This window comes from Trachurus japonicus, chromosome 15 (genome assembly GCF_045865225.1).
Source record: "Trachurus japonicus isolate A0001 chromosome 15, Traja_1.0".
Lineage (NCBI taxonomy): Eukaryota > Metazoa > Chordata > Actinopteri > Carangiformes > Carangidae > Trachurus > Trachurus japonicus.
In genome coordinates this window covers 4,394,809-4,414,195 of record NC_140921.1, presented here as the reverse complement: position 1 = coordinate 4,414,195, position 19,387 = coordinate 4,394,809, and the positions used below count along the sequence as shown (strand labels likewise).

At 41.1% G+C, this 19,387-nt stretch overlaps 1 protein-coding gene across 1 annotated transcript in view; it reads left to right on the top strand.

Annotated features, from left to right (window-relative positions):
* cdh11 (cadherin 11, type 2, OB-cadherin (osteoblast)) overlaps nucleotides 1-19,387 on the top strand; it is a 64,113-nt gene that overhangs the window by 19,605 nt on the left and 25,121 nt on the right. The window contains exons 2-5 of the mRNA XM_085799337.1: nucleotides 9,576-9,940; nucleotides 11,711-11,850; nucleotides 14,480-14,774; nucleotides 18,981-19,100. Of these exons, the coding sequence (XP_085655463.1) occupies nucleotides 9,775-9,940; nucleotides 11,711-11,850; nucleotides 14,480-14,774; nucleotides 18,981-19,100 (721 nt within the window). The 5' untranslated portion in view covers nucleotides 9,576-9,774. The remainder of the gene's footprint in view (nucleotides 1-9,575; nucleotides 9,941-11,710; nucleotides 11,851-14,479; nucleotides 14,775-18,980; nucleotides 19,101-19,387) is intronic.

Sequence of the window (19,387 nt, the reverse complement as noted above, 5' to 3'; positions counted from 1 at the left end):
CTGTGTGAGAACAATGGTGGCGTTAATTAGCTGCTGAATGCAACAAATGGAAGTTTGCATGCTGCTGTCGACACGTCGGCTGATTCTCCATTAACAGTTTTGGTTTATTGGGCAACAACCTTGTGTTTTGTTGTGCTAATAACAGAGAAATGACTTTTTACTCCAGTCTGGTTAATGATGATCACTTCCTGTCTGCAGCATGTTCTCACTTCACCTGTTTATGTTGATTTACATGTTATACTAACTCCGCTACGTAGCCACGATGTGTGCATCGCTCCACACTCAACTTTCAGACAGTTTTAAGTGCAACTTCCAAATTCCTGTAGTAGGCTACACTGCATTTTGACATACTTGTGAATTGAGACGCACTTACTCAAAATACTTAGTTTAAAGGAGAATTCCGGTCATTTTTGACCCCTAAATCGTTGTCCTGATGGTCACCCAGTGTTGAAGGGAGCAGAAAACGCGACTAAAATTGATGCAGGCAAACCAGAGTTACGCCATGGCTAGGCGGCGCTAGGGATAGCGACAACGCTAACCCATGGGGGCAATTCTTTCAACCACAACAAACACTCAGAAAACAATCAAATATCTCTGGTACATGACTGGAATCCTTAGAGACACCACTGAACTCATATAGTGTACAGTATAAACAGCATAAACTTTGTGTTTTTGCATGTAGCCACTCACCTCAGACAGCCCAACTCTGGAACATCCTGGAAAGACATTACTATCCAATCACAGAGCGCCTGCTCTCCCCGCCACAGAAACAAACACTTGTTCCTTGTTTCCTTGTTCCTTGTGATGATTTCTTTACTAAAATAAACGGTTGGAGATATTTTGTCACGTGTTTTTGCTCCCCCCAACACTGGGTGACCATCAGGACAACGATTTAGGGGTCAAAAATGGACAGAATTCTCCTTTAAATATGGAAGTATTGAGACACAGCAGCATGTTATATACTGAGACCTCCATGTTCTGGACGTTTAAAACCTCATTGTCCTTCATTTAAAACGCTGCTAATGTTGTTGGAGTGAAGTTGATTAGAGTGAACAGTACATGAACAAAGTGTGTGTGCATGAGTGTGCATGTTTGTGTGTGTGTGTGTGCATAAGCATGTGTGTGTGTGCATGAGTGTAAACAGCAGACGTGGGGTCGTGGGGTCTTGTGGGTGGTAATTAGCACTTGAATTTCACTAATGGCTTAACAGGAATCAGCAAAATCTACACGTACAGTAACACATGTAGCACACCAAACACACACACACACACACACACACACATGAACTGCCAAGGCTAACTTTTACAGTAACTGCAGGTCGGTGTGTGTGTCTGTGTGTGTGTGCGCTGCGATCTTCTCATTAATACCTATTTTCTCAAATGCTGAGATAGCGTTGGAGCTTCTTTCTTTGTAATCGCTTCACCACACACACTCTCACACACACTCTCACACACACACACACAGACCTATTAGTTCCTCTAATTGAAAGGCAATTAAGCCTCAGGTTTCGTGGTGTGAGCTAAACGCTGGGTGTCTGTTTTCAGCTCCGCTCTGTTTTTAAGCTTTTAACAGACCACAAAGAGGCAGCAGCCGAAACGAGACACTCACTCTCAGTTAACACACACACTCTGCTGCCTGTCTCTGTGTGTGTGTGTGTGTGTGTGTGTGTCCCTCTCTGACTTCTCTGTTCATCACTCTTTTGTCTTCTACAGTGTCTCTTTTTACAGTAACGACACCTCAACATGATGACTACTACCTTTTTTTGTGACTTTTCTGTCACTTTTTTATATTTTACAACACAACAACACACACTTTCTCCATTAAAAACATAGACAGGTAGTGAATATAACATCAAAACAGTGTCTATATATAACAATGTCCATGTGATCAATTGTGTAGCATCATCATTGCAAGCTACAGTCATAGATGTGACAGGTTCATTGAAGAGGTTTGTTGAATTGGTCATTATTCATCATCATGCCCCATACACTATAGAAAAAAACAATCAATCAAAAAACAAACCAGGCCTTTTTCACTGTCAGTGTCACACAATCATGTTCCTTCACAGGAAAAGTCTGGAGCTTGACCCCATCCAGCAAATTTGGGGCGAGTTTTATAGTAAAATACACTGGACGGATCTATTGTACATGCAAAGGAAAACCTTTCAAATATAGTGACAGTATGCCAGATGTGCTGCTATAACTGCTGCAAAAGGTGAAGTGAAAAGTGGGTAAAACTACATCTGACTGTGCTCAGAGCAACTTTCTGCATATTTCATCAACATTATTAAATGAAATCAATGTTTTGGAGGCAAAAAATAGATGGTCAGGTGTTTTCAGATCTGTCAGCAATTTTTTCCGGCCAACACTGTTTATATTTAGCATGTTGAAGCAGATGTGACACAAATCAATGACAGAAAGTGAAGAGAAAACACAGGAAATGAGTCCGTTAAGTCCTTTGTCGTGAGTAAACTTGCAGAAATGTATTGTTGTACTTGGATTTTTTGTGGAATAACAGGCCTGCAGCATCTTTCCACTTCCTCATTACTTCCTGTTTGCTGGCTGGTCTGGACTCAGTTAGCTGCAAGGTTTAATCATGTGGTCTGACTCTGGACAGTTGAAATGACAATTTCTACTCGTAATCTTTTAGATAGATCTGTATTTTATCTCAGACTTGTGTGGGGTTGACTTTCTCACTCTCTAATTGGTTCCTTCCTTCCATCCATCAATCATTATCATCATCATCATCAAATCAAATCTCTCCCTTGCAGAACAGAACACGTCATTACAAGAAAACACACGCAAAGGTGGAAAAAAAAAAAAGTTGAGTCCTGACTGAGCTTTGCATATCCAGCAGAACAGCTCGGGGGGGATTTGTTTTGGAGAGTAGGAGTGGATTTATACAGTAACAGAAAATCTCACTTTAAACCTCACATGACCTGCTTCTCTCATCCAGCACACAGAGAATATCACATCTGGTTCAAATCGTGTGTTTGGAGGTTATGGAGCCGGTGTCCGCTGGTTGGTCGGTCGGTTGGTTTCGTTGGTTGGAGGCTTCGCTGTCGTGCGAGGGAACGGTTACAGGTCGAGTCCTGCCAATACACAATCAGTGTGTGTGTGTGTGTGTGTGTGTGTGTGTTTGTGGTGTCCTCAAACACACACTCGTACATTCATGTGAAGTTATGACTCCCACTTTGTGCAGGAACGTCAGAGAAAAATGCAAATGTGATACTTTTAGTTTAGTTTATCGTCTGTGCCGAGTTTAGAAAAACACAGATTTCACAAGTTACCCACAATCCCCTGCTGCACGGACTTTCCTCCTCCTCCTCCTCCTCCTCCTCCTCTTCCTCCTCGGTGCCAAATGACACTCAGTCAGTTTGTGTCAGGAACAAACGATGACACGGTGGCTGCGAGAACACAAGACGGGACAAATGTCGCCTTCAGGGAACGCCGGGAGAACAAACAACACATTTTCATTTTCTACATCATCCTCACTGATTCAGACGCCGAGGAAACTTTAAAGTCCCAGTGTGTACTGTACAGTAACTTGTTTGGCTTTTTTTTATGAGCAAAAATCAAATCTGTCTTTCATAAATCCGTATTTCTCTGAAGTGGAATCACAGCCGCATACAAATGAAAGCTTTCTGGTACCTTAGAATGAGTTGTTACAAGTCGTTACAAATACATAAGTGGGCGACGCACCGAACCGAGGCGGCCATGTTGCATCGCCATTTTCTTTTTTACGTTGAGTGGCAGCGTGACCGTAGGTAACCACGGAAACTCAGCGGAGCTGTGGGCTCGGCCTGTTAAAACTGTCACCACTGTGTAGTGTGAGGAAGGACGGAGGCACTGGTGTTGCATTCAGGTGCAGTCAGGCAGACGGCCGTCGGCAAACACTGCAAAAACTCAAATATCTTATTTCTAGTCAAAATAAATCTCATTATACTTAAAATAAGACTCATCACATAAAAAGTAGCTTCTTCTTAGACACTTTTTTACTTATTTCAAGCATATTTTCAATTGAAATAAGTAAAAAATCTGATAGTGGAGCAAGTTTTTCTTCCTTTCTTCCTTTTTACCTCCCTTACAAGCACAAAAAACTTAGTTTCACTGGCAGATTTTTCTACTTATTTCAAGTGAAAATTTGTTTGAAACAAGTGAAAATGATCTAAAAACAAGTTAATTTTTAGGTGATGAGTCTTATTTTAAGTGGAAAGAGATTAGTTTTGACCACTTGTTTACATAGACGCTTGTTTATCCTGTTACATGCAGCGTCTGTTGTCTGTCTGACGTCTGCCCGATTTCACGTGAATGCAACATCAAGAATACGTTCAGATGGGGGGAATTCCTACACATTATACCTTTAACTTTTGTGTGTGTGTGTGTGTGTGTGTTTATGTGTGTCACTGCGACGGCGATCGTGAATCCTCGTGAAAATCCACCTCTAGATTTATTTTTTTGTCCGTTACCTCTTCATGTATGGATTAAAGCGTTTGTTCACAGTGAGGTCATTGTTTGGCTGCACATTCCTGGGAATATGGAGGATGGAGGGAGATGGAGGGGGGAAGGAGGGGAAATGCACAATCACACACTGTGCTCTGAGGCAGACGGAGGTATATATCACATTCGTACATGAATGAATCACCTTTATTACCACTGACCCCCAGAGAGAGAGAGAGAGAGGGAGGGAGGGAGGAAAAGAAAACTGGGGTCAGGTCTGTTTTTTTTTGTTTTTTTTCCATCTATAGAGTTTCCACTCGTTTTCCAGTGATATTTTAACGGCTGCTGCTGCTGCCAGAGGTTTGGCTCAGAGAGAAAGAAATGAAGTCACAGACGGACGGAGAGAAAGAGGGAGGGAGAAAGAGAGGAAGAGCTGATAAAGAGAGAGATAGATAAGAGAGAGGGAGGGAGGGAGAAAGAAAGAAAGAAAGAAAGAGAGAAAGAGCTGATACAGAGAGATAGAGAGAGGTAGGGGAAGAGAGAAAGAGTTGATGAAGAAAGAGCTGATAAAGAGAGAGAGAGACGGAAAGAGTTGATAAAGACAGAGGGGAGAGAAACATGGAGAAAGAAAGAAAGAGCTGATAAAGAGAGAGAGGGGAAAGAAAGAAAGAAAGAAAGAAAGAAGGAGCTGATAAAGAGAGAGGGGAGAAAGAAAGAGAGAGTGGAAAGAAAGAAAGAGAGGGGAGAAAGAAAGAAAGAAAGAAAGAAAGAAAGAAAGAAAGAAAGAAAGAAAGAAAGAAAGAAAGAAAGAAAGAAAGAAAGAGGGGGAACTCACAGATTAACTTTATTTCTCTCACAACGACATGATTTCTGAATTAAATTAAATACTCAGCGTGTGATTGGTCGGTTAAGAGACGACACATCAGAGCTGCGTGTGAACCTGCTGCTCAAAGACAGACACACACACATGCACACACACACACATGGACAGTGTGTGTGTGTTAGCTAATGAATCACTGCAGTCTAGTCCGTCACTTGACTCATGGATTCACAGCAAAACGCTACAGGAGCCCTGGGGATGACACACACACACACACACACACACACACACACATGTTGTTCATATGCTGTTCACTAGTCTAATGTGACGTAGTGAGTCATGTATCAGACGGAGGAAGTGTCCGGCCAGAGGCAGCTCGCCCTGGGGAGTCGTTATGTCTGTTACTGTGTGTGTGTAGCTTCTCTCTGTCTCTGACACACACACACACACACACACACACACACACACACACACACATACACTCTGTACTTCTCTGAAACGTGAGAACATCATCATGCGTAGATTAGATCCATACAACATGCCGACGGTGCTTTTCAGATATAAATTAAATGTGAATGGGTCTGGAGATGGAATTAAATTAAATTAAATTAAATCAGAGCAGAGTCTCTGAGCTGAAATAATTCTCTATCTGTTGTTTCAGTCTTAGTTTGAGTCGTGTTTCTGTGTCACTAGATAGATAAGATAGAGTAATAAAGTAAAATAAAGTATTAATAATACATAAAAAAGTATCTATCTATCTATCTATCTATCTATCTATCTATCTATCTATCTATCTATCTATCTATCTATCTATCTATCTATCTATCTATCTATCTATCTATCTATCTATCTAATATCTAACTATCTAACTATCTATCTATCTATCTATCTATCTATCTATCTAGTGAGACAAACAGCAGGATGTCAGAGTGTCATGGTGGAAGCTGTGTATTTATTTTGGACTCTTACTACTCTTATTATTATTATTTGGACTCGTTAAACAAACCCGACATTTAATCTGACAGGTAAACGACAGTTGGAGAGTCTGTTACTGTAATAAGTCGCAGCACGGAGCAGATGTCAGGTCCATGAACGCACCACGGTTCATAATACGTAACAAACAGTCTGTTCAAATTTTTACAAAAAGTTTCCTGCTGTAGGCGACAACTCCTCACCACCACAGGTGATTGTGTTTGGTTAGTTTTCCTATTTCTGGATTTCACAGCTACAAAAAAACCCCAAAAAACTCATATTTTCTGTTTTGCAGAAACTTGCATGTGTTTATTAGTTTTTGTTTGCAGAAACAGAGCAAACTTTTTCTCCCTCCCTTTCCCTCTTCCCCTCGCTAAATAAGTAAAATATTAAAACTATAAAAAATAAGATGAAAATAAAGAAAAAAGGAAGAAAAAAATGTAAATAAATGAATAAAATAGACAAATACTGATATGATAGATTTCCCAGGACATTCTACTCCCTCGCAAAAACTTTTTTTTAGTCAAAGTTTTGCATTAAATGGACGAATACATCAGGATTCTTCACTCGTCGAGCAGCCATCTTGCCGTAGCCGTGGTGATTGTATAAAAATAAAAAAAAACAGCTTTGAGGCTCATTCAATCACATGACGGACACACACACACAAACACACACAGACACACACACACACACACACACACACACACACACACACACACACACAAACACACACACACACACATCCATCAGAGGACTCAGGAGTAATTAGCCAGATGATGAGGCTCCGTGGGATTAACTGTCAACACTTCCTGCTTGGCTGGTCATGTGGTCAACAGCAGCCAATGAGCCCAGAGGGAGTTTTCTCTCTTTCTTTCTTTCTTTCTTTCTTTCTTTCTGTCTTCTACTCTGCTGCTCATTTGCACAACATCTATTCATATGGTTCGGTCCTTGTTGCACCATGAGAGTCTGTTCACACTGATGCAGCTGCAAACACATCTGTGCACACGACGTGTTTCGTAATGATTTAGGAATTGAATTTGGAAATCTATTGTGCGACAGCCAGGTGTGCTGTGCAGGTGCTGCGTTCAGGTGTCACAGTGAACGATCAGTGGAGATTCAGATTCAGTTGTGAACACGTGCTGCATCAATATATCAATATCAAACCAGTGAGTTATGGAAGCAGAAGTCTGACCGGTGCAGTGGAGGAAGTGTTAGTTAAGTTTGGGTCGATGCATCGACTGTGTTGTTTTGCATGAAGCACAATCAGGTGCGTTTGTTTCCTACGTTGCATCATCATCATGTGACCTGGACGTGCATGGTTGGTCCTGACAGGAGCAGACACACAACCAGGGAGTCGTTGTTTGGTGTTTGAGACCAAGGCCGTAACCATGGAGTCAACATTGGGGGGGACCAAATCTCTCTCTTTCTATATATACTGTATATATACCGTACGTTTCGGACTATAAGCCGCTACTTTTTTCCAAGTGCACATGGAGGAGAAGAGCGTAACCAAAACAGTGGAAAAGCGAGTGGACTTGCACAGTTCCCTACTGTCTTTCTGTGTAAATATCTCATGTTACAACATGAAAAGCTGCAGTTTATATTCAAGTGCAGCCTACACTGCAAAAACTCAAAATCTTTCCAAGAATATTTGTCTTATTTCTTGTCAAAATGTCTCATTTCTAGTCAAAACTAATCCCTTTCCACTTAAAATAAGACTCATCACCTAAAAATTAACTTGTTTTTAGATAATTTTCACTTGTTTCAAACTAATTTTCACTTGTAATAAGTAGAAAAATCTGCCAGTGAAAGCAAGTTTTTTGTGCTTGTAATAAGAAAGAAAAACTTGCTCCACTATCAGATTATTTTAAGCGAAAATATCCTTGAAAGAAGTAAAAAGTGTCTAAAAACAAGCTGCTTTTTAATGTGATAAGTCTTATCTTAAGTAGAATGAGATTTGTTTTGCCTAGAAATGACATTTTGACTGAAAATAAGACAAATATTCTTGGTAAGATATTTGATTTTTTGCAGTGTATATTTGTATTTTCTTCTAAAATTTAGCTGGTGCGGCTTACATTCAGGTGCGCTCTATAGTCTGGACACATGGGATACTTTTTTATTTTTTAATCAGCTAGCTATATATTGGGGGGGACATTATGAGCATATTTAAATATTGGGAGGGATGTGTCCCCCACAATGTATATGGTAATTACAGCCTTGTTTGAGACAGACTGATTGTTTTTTAGAAGGAGTTGATACTGTACGACCTCCCATCCTGCCACTGGAGGCCTCATCATCATCATCATCATCATCATCATCATCTCTGGTTCTTGGCTTCATCGCTCTCATCAGCTTCATTTTACTCCCAGACTTTTCATTAAAGTTGCTCTTGCGGCGTTTCACTGATATTGATCTGCATGGTGGAGCTCGGTTCGGGACTGTTGATGAAAACGTTTTGACTTTGCACAGATCAAATTCTGCATTTTCTTCTTCTTGCTGATTCATCCGAGAAGTCGTGTGTGTGTTAGTGTGTGTGTGTGTGTGTGTGTGTGTGCGCTGATGAGTGTGAGCTTGGGTTAAATGCAGCGTAGTGAAGCTCCACATCCAACATCGCTGTATATGTCGTTTCCTTCACTACATTTTTTTTAAAAAGCAGCTGTAAACAGAGCGCCGACGCCGCTGTGACCCGGTGTCCAACACGCAGCTGCACCTCCCACTCTGAATCCGTCTGTGTCTAATTGAATTAAAGCTAATGAGTTTACAGACAGACGGCATTGTCTGGATAATTAGCACGTCGTCCTAATCTAGACAACAACCATTAAAGGAGTCAGATCTCCAACTGCACTGATTAAGCTGTTGGTGTTGTCAGTTTTAAAGGGATAGTTCAACATTTTGGCAAATTGGCCCATTGACATAATCTGTGTATAGTCATAGCAGTATAGGTTTGTTACCTTTGTTGTTATTTGTTGGTGTAAGCCACGAGATGAGTCTAGGCTCATGAGATTTCTTGGTTTCCCTCATCAAACTCATCAAATACACAATCCAACAACTCCACAACGCTCTGGTGGACAAGTTGTGACCTGCACATTCACCACGCTATGAGATAAATAATAAATAAATAATAATAAATAAATAATAAAATAGCTTGCACCGACAATTAAAGGTAACGAACCTACTGCTATGACTATAGGGGTTATGGCAATGGGCCAATCTGCCAAAATGTTGAACTATCCCTTTAATGTGTCATTTTCATATATAAAGTGAAACTGAACATACATGTAAACCTGATCTAATGATCTATATATTGATTATTGATCCTTCTCCTCCTCCTCTGTCTGTTTCAGGCTCAGTGAACACGAGCGGCACCGAGGTGAAAGCTGGTGATGAGTTACCGTAGCAACAGGACGCAGCTCAGCCGATGAACTAGAAAGTCGTCAACAACATTTCGTTAGTAAAACCGGGACATCGCCTCAGTGGGAGCGGCGCTCCACTGAGAGGAACCAGACAGCAGGAGGGGGCGGGGCCAACACAGGCTTTGTAAAGATGGCGGCGGCGGCGGTGACCATGACGACGATGGCGACGAAGCGGCAGAACCTGAGTCTGATCAGGACCTTCCTGGTGCTGGTGGGGGTGTCGGCGCTGTGCAGCGTCGCCTTGGGAACCAGGAGAGGAAACGCTTCCTTGGATCAGAGGAGACACAGAAACACAGGTGAGAGCAGCAGCATCACCTGGTTTAAAGGGACAATTCAACATTTAGTCAGATTCTACTCCTCTCACCATAATCCCCCTATAGTCATAGCAGTAGGTTCATTACCTTTAATTGTCGGTGCAAGCTATTTTTAGAACGGCGGAGCAGAGCCGCGAGCTGCTCAGAGCTACGCTACGGAGGCTCATGGGATTTCTTGGTTTCCCTCATCAAACTCATCAAATACACAATCCAACAACTCCACAAAGCTCTGGTGGACAAGTTGTGACCTGCACATTCACCACGCTATGAGATAATAACACAACGTTACCAGACAGAGTTGTTTTAGAGGGAAATTCATGCAAAACTGCTGATGTGTGTTGCCTTCAGGGACAGTTTTTCATCAACAGTCTCTGCATTTCCCTCTAAAACAACTCTGTGTGGTAACGTTGTGTTATTATCTCATAGCGTGGTGAATGTGCAGGTCACAACTTGTCCACCAGAGCGTTTTGGAGTTGTTGGATTGTGTATTTGATGAGTTTGATGAGGGAAATCTGATCTCAAAACAACATGCACCGATAATTAAAGGTGATGAACCTACTGCTATGACTATAGGGATCATGGCAATGGGCCAATTTACCAAAATGTTGAACTGTAACTTTAACAACAGCATCATGGTCAGATCAGACTGTCAGGACTTAAAGGGACAAGACACAACTAACGCCACTTTTAGCTGAAGTTCTGACTCTTCATGTTGGTCACAGACAAACTTTATTTACCTGAAGGCATCGCCTCCACAAACTGAAACCTTCATGTTTTATTATAAAATACAACAACAACAACAACAAGAGCAGCAAGTCAGAACCAGATAAACCTCTGAGGCTGAGGTCTTTATGACATCACAGGAGGAAATACATCTAAACAGTTAAACTAGATCATTCATCAATATTTAATTTTAACAAAATAGAAAAATTGCCTTTTTTTTCTTTCTTAGCTGTTTTAAACCCAGATTTTTTTCTTTTACAGACTTGTTGTCGTCCTCCTGTTGATTTCTAACATCTTTTATTCCCATTTTACTTTCTTAATTTGTCAAGTTCCCCATTTTTTCAATCTTTTTGCACCATTTTCTTCTTTATTAAGACTTTTCACCTCCTTATGTATCTTATAAATGTTTTATGTCCCCTTCACTTTTTGTCTTATTCATCTCAGTCTTATTTTATGCCACCTGTCTTTAACTCATACACCTTTTTTCTATTATTACTTTATCTCGTATAACTCTTATTTTGGTTCCTCTTGGTCTCACTCGTGTTTCTTTGACTTTTATGGTTCCTGTTTTTTTAACTCATGTTTCTAAAGGAGCTGTACAAATCAAGTTGAATTATTATTATTATTATAAGTTCGTTTTTACCTCAGCTGCCTCCACAGGCTGCTGCTGCTGCTGCTGCTGCTGTTGAGCCAGCGAGCAGCAGTCAGTCGGAGGTTAAGTGCCTCCACACCTTGGAGAGCTACTGTGTGGTTCCCACCCACATGTTCTCCGCTGGGATTTGAACCAGCGATCCATAATTCAAGAGTGTGGGCCTCTTGCGTTCAGGAGGTTCCTGCCTCCCACTTCACTTCACAGAGAAAATGAACCTCGGCTGTGGCGATAATTCATTCACTCAACAAGCTGCGACCTAAATGAGCCTTTTATTTTAGCCTCAAACTGTTTCAATAGATGAATGAGAGAGAGTGTGTGTAAATCAGACTCAACACGTGTGTGTGTGTAAATCTCAACGTGTGTGTGTGTGTTTGCAGGTCACTTGTCTTTGCACAGACACAAAGCGCGGGCGGGGAAGGAAGGCCAGGTGCTGCACCGGTCCAAACGAGGATGGGTCTGGAACCAGTTCTTCGTCATCGAGGAGTACACCGGACCCGACCCGGTGCTGGTGGGCAGGGTGAGTCTGGAAACATCAAACACTCTTCCTCCTCCTCTTCCTCCTCCTCCTCTTCTTTAGGGTTGAAAAATTACAGGAATTTTCAAAGTTGGAAACTTGGAGGGATAGGGAACAGATTAGGTCAACTGGATCAAAAGAGGAAGGAAGGAGAAGTAAGCACGAAGGGAAGGAAAGAAGGAAGGAAGGAAGGGGAAAAGGATTGAGGAAAGAAGGAATGGAAAAAGGAAGGAAAGAAAGATGGAGGTAGGAAGCAGATTTGTTCAAGAAGGAAGGGAAAAGGAAAGAAAGATGGAAGGATAGGGAACAGATCAGGTCAATTGGATCAAAAGAGGAAGGAAGAATGAAGGGAAGGGAAAAAGGACTGAGGAAAGAAGGAAGGAAAGAAAGATGGAGGGAGGAAACAGATTTGTTCAAGGAAGGAAGAAGAAGGAAGGGAAAAGGAAAGAAAGATGGAGGGATAGGGAACAGATCAGGTCAATTGGATCAAAAGAGGAAGGAAGAAAGGAAGGAAAGAAGCAAGGAAGGGAAAAAGGATTGAGGAAAGAAGGAAGGGAGAAAGGAAGGATGGAGGAAGGGAACAGATTGGGTCAATTTGACCCAGAAGGAAAACAGTCTGGAAACATCACACATTCTTCCTCCTCTTCTTCTTTAGAGTTGCAAAATTCCGGGAATTTTCAAAGTTGGAAACTTTCCATGGAAATAAACGGGAATAAATCTGAAATTTACAAAATTGAAGGTTGGCTCTTAACAGGGAACTTAAATATAGTTGGGGGAAATATATTGTAGCATAATCTTAGCTAAAACAACCAGATTTAATGTAAGTAGGCTACACTTGAATATCTATGCTATTCCTCAATCACATGCACACAGCAGCACACTGCTTAATATTTTACTCAGCATTCATGTTTTTTGTTGTTCAGTAAAAGAATTGATCGTTCATACAAGAAATAAAACTTGATAAAGTTCTACTCACAAATAAATCTGTTGAAATGTCATGTTTTTTAATTGTATTATTTTGCACAGATGTCTGCTTTTGACAAAACTAAATATTTACATTTATGTTTGGATATGAAATTACCCCCAAAGTCCAGTTAATTCCCATAAATTCCTAATAATTCCCATAATACTTTGCAACCCTACTCTTCTTCCTCTTCCTCTTCCTCTGTTGAGTCGTACAGAATTAAGAGTGTGTGTGTCGACTGGATTTAAATGAAGTTGAGTCGTAGATCAGAGGGAAACAGACGAGGTCGTGTTGTTCACACAGCGGTGAAGATGATTGGTTGTTCTCCACAACAACAACAACAACAACAACCACATCAGTCAGAGCCGGCGCCGGCGTTCAGAAACATCCCATCATGTTTTTACACTCGATCGTATTTCACTGTCGCTCCGCGGCCGGAAGAGGACGAGCGACAGTTTAATTGAATGTTGAACATTCCTCCGGTTTTTGTTTTTTTATGACAATGTTTTCAGTGTTTGTCTCTTTATCTTTAGAGTTTCGGCTCAGATTAAAAACCCTGTTGTTGTCCCCCTGGGTGTAGGAAGGAAGGAAGGAAGGAAGGAAGGAAAGATAGAAGGAGGGAGGAAACAGCTTTGTTCAAGGAAGGAAAAATAAGGATGGAAAAATGAAAGAAAGATGGAGGGATAGGGAACAGATCAGGTCAATTGGATCAAAAGAGGAAGGAGGAAGAAGTAAGGACGAAGGGAAGGAAGGAAGAAAGGAAGAGAAAAAGGAAGGAAAGAAAGATGGAGGGAGGAAACAGATTTGTTCAAGGAAGGAGGAAGAAGGAAGGGAAAAGGAAAGAAAGATGGAGGGAGGAAACAGATCAGGTCAATTGGATCAAAATAGGAAGGAAGAAGAAGTAAGGACAAAGGGAAGGAAGAAAGGGAAAAAGGATTGTGGAAAGAAGGAATGGAAAAAGGAAGGAAATAAAGATGGAGGAAGGGAGGAAACAGATTTGTTCAAGGAAGGAAGGAAGAAGGAAAGAAAGATGGAGGGAGGGAACAGATCAGGTCATTTGGATCAAAAGAGGAAGGAGGAAAAAGTAAGGACAAAGGGAAGGAAGGAAAGAAGGAAGGGAAAAAGGATTGTGGAAAGAAGGAATGGAAAAAGGAAGGAAAGATAGATGGAGGGAGGAAACAGACTTGTTCAAGGAAGGAAGAAGAGGATGGAGGAAGGAAGGAAAGAAGGAAGGGAGAAAGGAAGGAAATAAAGGGAGGGAACAGATTCATTCAAGGAAGGAAGAAGGAAGGGAAAAGGAAAGAAAGATGGAGGGATAGGGAACAGATCAGGTCAATTGGATCAAAAGAGGAAGGAAGAAGAAGTAAGGACGAAGGGAAGGAAGGAAGAAAGGAAGGAAGGGGAAAATGACTGAGGAAAGAAGGAAGGGAGAAAGGAAGGAAGGAAAGAAGGAAGGGAGAAAGGAAGGAAAGAAAGAGGGATGGAGGAAGGGAACAGATTGGGTCAATTTGACTCAGATCCAACAGGGCTACCTGTCTCTGCCACATCTGAAATCCAGATGTTGGCAGCAGAGAACACGTCCAACATCTGTCTCTCCTCTCCATCTGGTCTCACTCTCTCCTCTCCTCTCTTCTCCTTTCTCTCTTTCTTCTTCCTCTCCTCCTTCAGCTCCACTCGGACGTGGACTCGGGCGACGGCAACATCAAGTACATCCTCTCCGGCGAGGGTGCGGGGACGATCTTCGTGATCGACGACAAGACGGGGAACATCCACGCCACCAAGACGCTGGACCGCGAGGAGCAGGCGCAGTACACGCTGACGGCCCAGGCCGTCGCCAGGGAGACCATGAAGCCCCTGGAGCCGCCGTCCGAGTTCATCGTCAAGGTCCAGGACATTAACGACAACCCGCCGGAGTTCCTCCACGGGCCGTACTACGCCCGCGTGCCCGAGATGTCCAACGTCGGTGAGTAGAGACGAGTAGACGAGTCCACGTGTAGATTAGATTCTACACTGCAAAAACTTAAAATCTTACTAAGAATATTTGTCTTATTTCTAGTCAAAATGTCATTTCTAGTCAAAATAAATCTCATTGTACTTAAAATAAGACTCAACACATTTAAAAAGCAGCTTGTTTTTAGACACTTTTTACTTCTTTCAAGCATATTTTCACTTCACAAAAATCTGTTAGTGGATCAAGTTTTTCTTTCTTATTACAAGCACAAAAAACTTGCTTTCACTGGCAGATTTTTCTACTTATCTCAAGTGAAAATTTGTTTCAAACAAATGAAAATTATCTAAAAACAAGTTCATTTTTAGATGATCATTCTTGAAGAGTTTAGTTTTGACTAGAAATGAGACATTTTGACAAGAAATAAGACAAATATTCTTGGAGAGATTTTGAGTTTTTGCAGTGTAACAGAGAGACAGAGGAGGTTACCTACACTGCAAAAACTCAAAATCTCTCCAAGAATATTTGTCTTATTTCTTGTCGAAATGTCTCATTTCTAGTCAAAACTAAATTCTTTTCACTTAAAATAAGACTCATCACTTAAAATGATTTTCATTTGTTTGAAACTAATTTTCACTTGAAATAAGTAGAAAAATCTGCCAGTGAAAGCAAGTGTTTTGTGCTTGTAATAAGAAAGAAAAACTTGCTCCACTATCAGATTTTTCCACTTATTTCAAGTGAAAATCTGCTTGAAAGAAGTAAAAAGCGTCTAAAAACAAGCTACTTTTTAATGTGATGAGTTTTATTTTAAGTAGAACGAGATTTGTTTTGACTAGAAATAAGACAAATATTCTTGGTAAGATATTGAGTTTTTGCAGTGTAATGAAACCAAGCAGCAAAGATCTCCTCTGCATCCTGACTGACGTCTCTTAATGAAGCTGTTTGTCTGCTAAACAGCTGTTTCCATACATTATTGATTGAAATCTGAGTGAAATCTGATAATCACACTGCCACAAGCTGCCCATCTTTTTTTATTATAAGGACAGAAGAAAAATAAATAGAGGGGGGAGAAATGTTCTCAACCAAAAAAAGCAGAAGCGAGGAAATATTTAGCAGCAGGTTGAGCTCCCGGTCTCCTCACTTAGAGCTTCTGATCTTCATGGATTTTCTTTTCCAAATATTATGCGGTGTTGGAGCGAGTTCAAGCCCCCCGAGGCTGACCTGGACTGAACCGCGCCGACTGGCAGTGGAGCTGACAGCCAGAGAAATCCCTGCTTTTGAATGGACTGGACTTCCAAAGAAAGAAAGAAAGAAAGAAAGAAAGAAAAAGAACATCCGAAAGAAAGAAAGAGTTCCTCTGAATGAGTTCTGTTTTTTTTTCTCACACATCCGTTTCTGGAGCTGAAACCTGAACAACAGGAGCCTGACACCGAGGCGCCACCGGCCTCAACGACACAACCAAGTGGAGCAGGAAAAAAGCTGTAATTTGACTAAAAAACTAGGTCCACGTTCCCTCATGGACGTCAGAATGAGAAAAGGAGGAGAGGAGTCGTCTTCAAATTAACGTTCTTGGTATTTTCCTCCGCTGCCACAGTGAGACCAGAGCTGCAGGAAGGAAACTTGATTACAGTTTTATCCTCGGTGGGTTCGACTCAGACGTTCGTCAGACTGGAAACTGTCCAGTCGTCACACGAGCAACAACAAGTTGAACCAGGAAGACGAAACCTTATTATTGATTATTGAAACTATATGTATCGCTATTCCGATTCACAATTTCTCGATTCGATTCCATATTGATTCATTCAGAGATATTTTAGTTTTAATACCAATTTTGCTCGGTTATAAAAGAGATTTTCAAAGAACTAACGCTGCACATTGTACAAAGATGCAACTTTCTAATCAGGTGCATTATGAAAAATATGAATGCTTACATTAAAGATTGACCCAAAAACAGTTGCATTAATGCACATTTATTTAAAGCAGATATCAGTGGAATGTTTTTGTTAATATAAGTCCTAAATAGTCCTATTTTCCGTCAGCAATCACTTACATGAAGTATTTCAGCCTAAACACGAGTCTCTCCGTCACTCTGCTCTGCTGTAACCCGAGGAGAAAATTTTCCTTGTGGGATACAAGTGTTATCCAATGAGGAGAGAGAACGGCATGAAGGGCTGTGTGTGCAGCCAAGGGATGCGCGTGAATGTGGTGACGTAGCACGAGGACCAATTGATGCCTGACAAGGGCGGGGGCTGCTAACTCATGGTGCGTTCAAGGAAACTCGTACTTTGTGTTTTTCCTTCCTGTGAAGTCATACCAGTTCGATCTGGTACGAGTTCACGGGTCGGAAGTTACGAGTGGCCGTTATAGGGAACTTTCACAGACAACAGGACGGTAAAAACACGAGCTACGGGTTACCTGGAACGCTACCAAGTCTTAGTTGTGACTTGAAGCTGTAACTTACGGTTTCAAAAGCCTGCCTTGAACACAGCATTAGCCGAAACGGCCGTGCCGCTGTTATCTGCTTTAATATGACCCACTACAGAAGTAAACAGTGTAATTCTTCAGTGTAGTTGTGGGAGATATTCACTATCGCACAGATCTAACAGAGGAAACAGGAAATTGCATAGGCTACATTAAAAGATCCATCGAAGTATTTTATGATTTGATATCGGATCTTTCAAATGAAAGATGGATATGAATGGGAAAATCGATTTTTTAAAACCCAACTCTGGGTGAAACACAGCTGAAGAAGTCAGAACCAGCAGGATGAGAACAAAGACATGTTGTTCTTACCAGAGGTGCAGAAAAAAAGGCAAAAAAAATGAAGAAGTAGAAAGAAAAAGGCAAAAGTATGGTGGCCCTAATGGCTCAACCACACTGGAGCTTGAGCAGGCAAAGATGCAAATGTGTCACAAACTCATAAACATCTTTGAACTATAGCTCTGGACAAGTTGATATTTAAAGTTTTATCGTCACAACCTGGAACTACATTTAGATTTGAGCAACAAACACAACATCTATAATGTTGTTATAACTTATAATAAAACATGTAAAGCTGCTTTAACCAGAATGAAACTGCAGCTGTAACATGGCATTAGCATTAGAGAGAGGGAGAGAGAGATTTGGGCGGAGTAATCAAACCAGGCTAATAGAAGCAGTGCTGGATTTTTTGACTGGCTCAAATCCACAGCTCACATTTCTAATTGGTTTGGAGATTACCAGCTTTTCATGCTGTCACACACACACACATGCATGACACAGATACTGTAGCCTCGACTCACTGTATGTGATGGATAGAGATGGAGAGATGGAGGTGGAGAAGTTCCTGTGTGGAGTGAGTCGTGTCACCGACTGAATCTGAACAATTACAACAAGTTAATAGAAACGTTGTATTTCACACTCGACACAGATTAAATTCATTCGGCCTATTTGCTCTGTGTCGAGTTCAGTTAAGAGAGATTTACTGCCAGTAAATTACTGTTGTCGGCCGGGATAGCTACAAAAAAAAAAAAGAAAAAAGCAAAAGCATCACATCTTCAAAATGTCAATTTCTGCCGATGAAGACGAACGGCCTGAGACTCTGAGCTTTGACGAACCGTGAACGTCAGTGTCACAGATCCACACTGCAAAAACTCAAAATCTTACCAAGAATATTTGTCTTATTTCTAGTCAAAACAATCTAATTCTACTTAAAATAAGACTCATCACATTAAAAAGTAGCTTGTTTTTAGACACTTTTTACTTCTTTCAAGCAGATTTTCACTTGAAATAAGTAGAAAAATCTGATAGTGGAGCAAGTTTTTCTTTCTTATTACAAGCACAAAAAAACTTGCTTTCACTGGCAGATTTTTCTACTTATTTTGAGTGAAAATTAGTTTGAAACAAGTGAAAAGATCTAAAAACAAGTTATTTTCTAAGGTGACGAGTCTCATTTAAAATGAAAAGAGATCAGTTTTGACTAGAAACGAGACATTTTGACAAGAAATAAGACAAATATTCTTGGAAAGATTTTGAGTTTTTGCAGTGCAGTGGCTGTGGGGGGAAATCATGTGTTTATTAAAACCGTTGTGGGGCGGATGTTGATGTTTGCACCCAGCTATGATGAAATGTGCAGAAATAAAACAGTGGAGACCTGAGTCAGAGCTGCAGAGAGACAGAGAGGTTGTTTATTCCTCCGTCTTCCTCCCTTTGTGACGAGCTGGTTTGTCAAACTCTCCACAGGAACGTCAGTGATGCAGGTGACGGCTACAGACGCCGACGACCCGACCTACGGGAACAGCGCCCGGCTGGTGTACAGCATCCTGCAGGGACAGCCCTACTTCTCTGTGGAGCCGCAGACAGGTCAGACAACACAACAACACAACACACAACAACACAACACAACACAACACCTGTGTGCATGCTCAGTTAGCCTGTTAGCATAAGCCTCATTTGTCCAGGTCATACAGTAGTTATCTCAAGGAAATTTAAGTCTTTCATTTCATTTTTTTGTTTATTTGATGAGGACAATGTACATTAATGAACAATTAGTGATGTGCACATTGGATTTAGCCACTGTAGGAGCTAATTTCCATCCGTAGTCCTCACATTTAGAGACAGATAATAACAATAAGAAGCTACCTGCATAG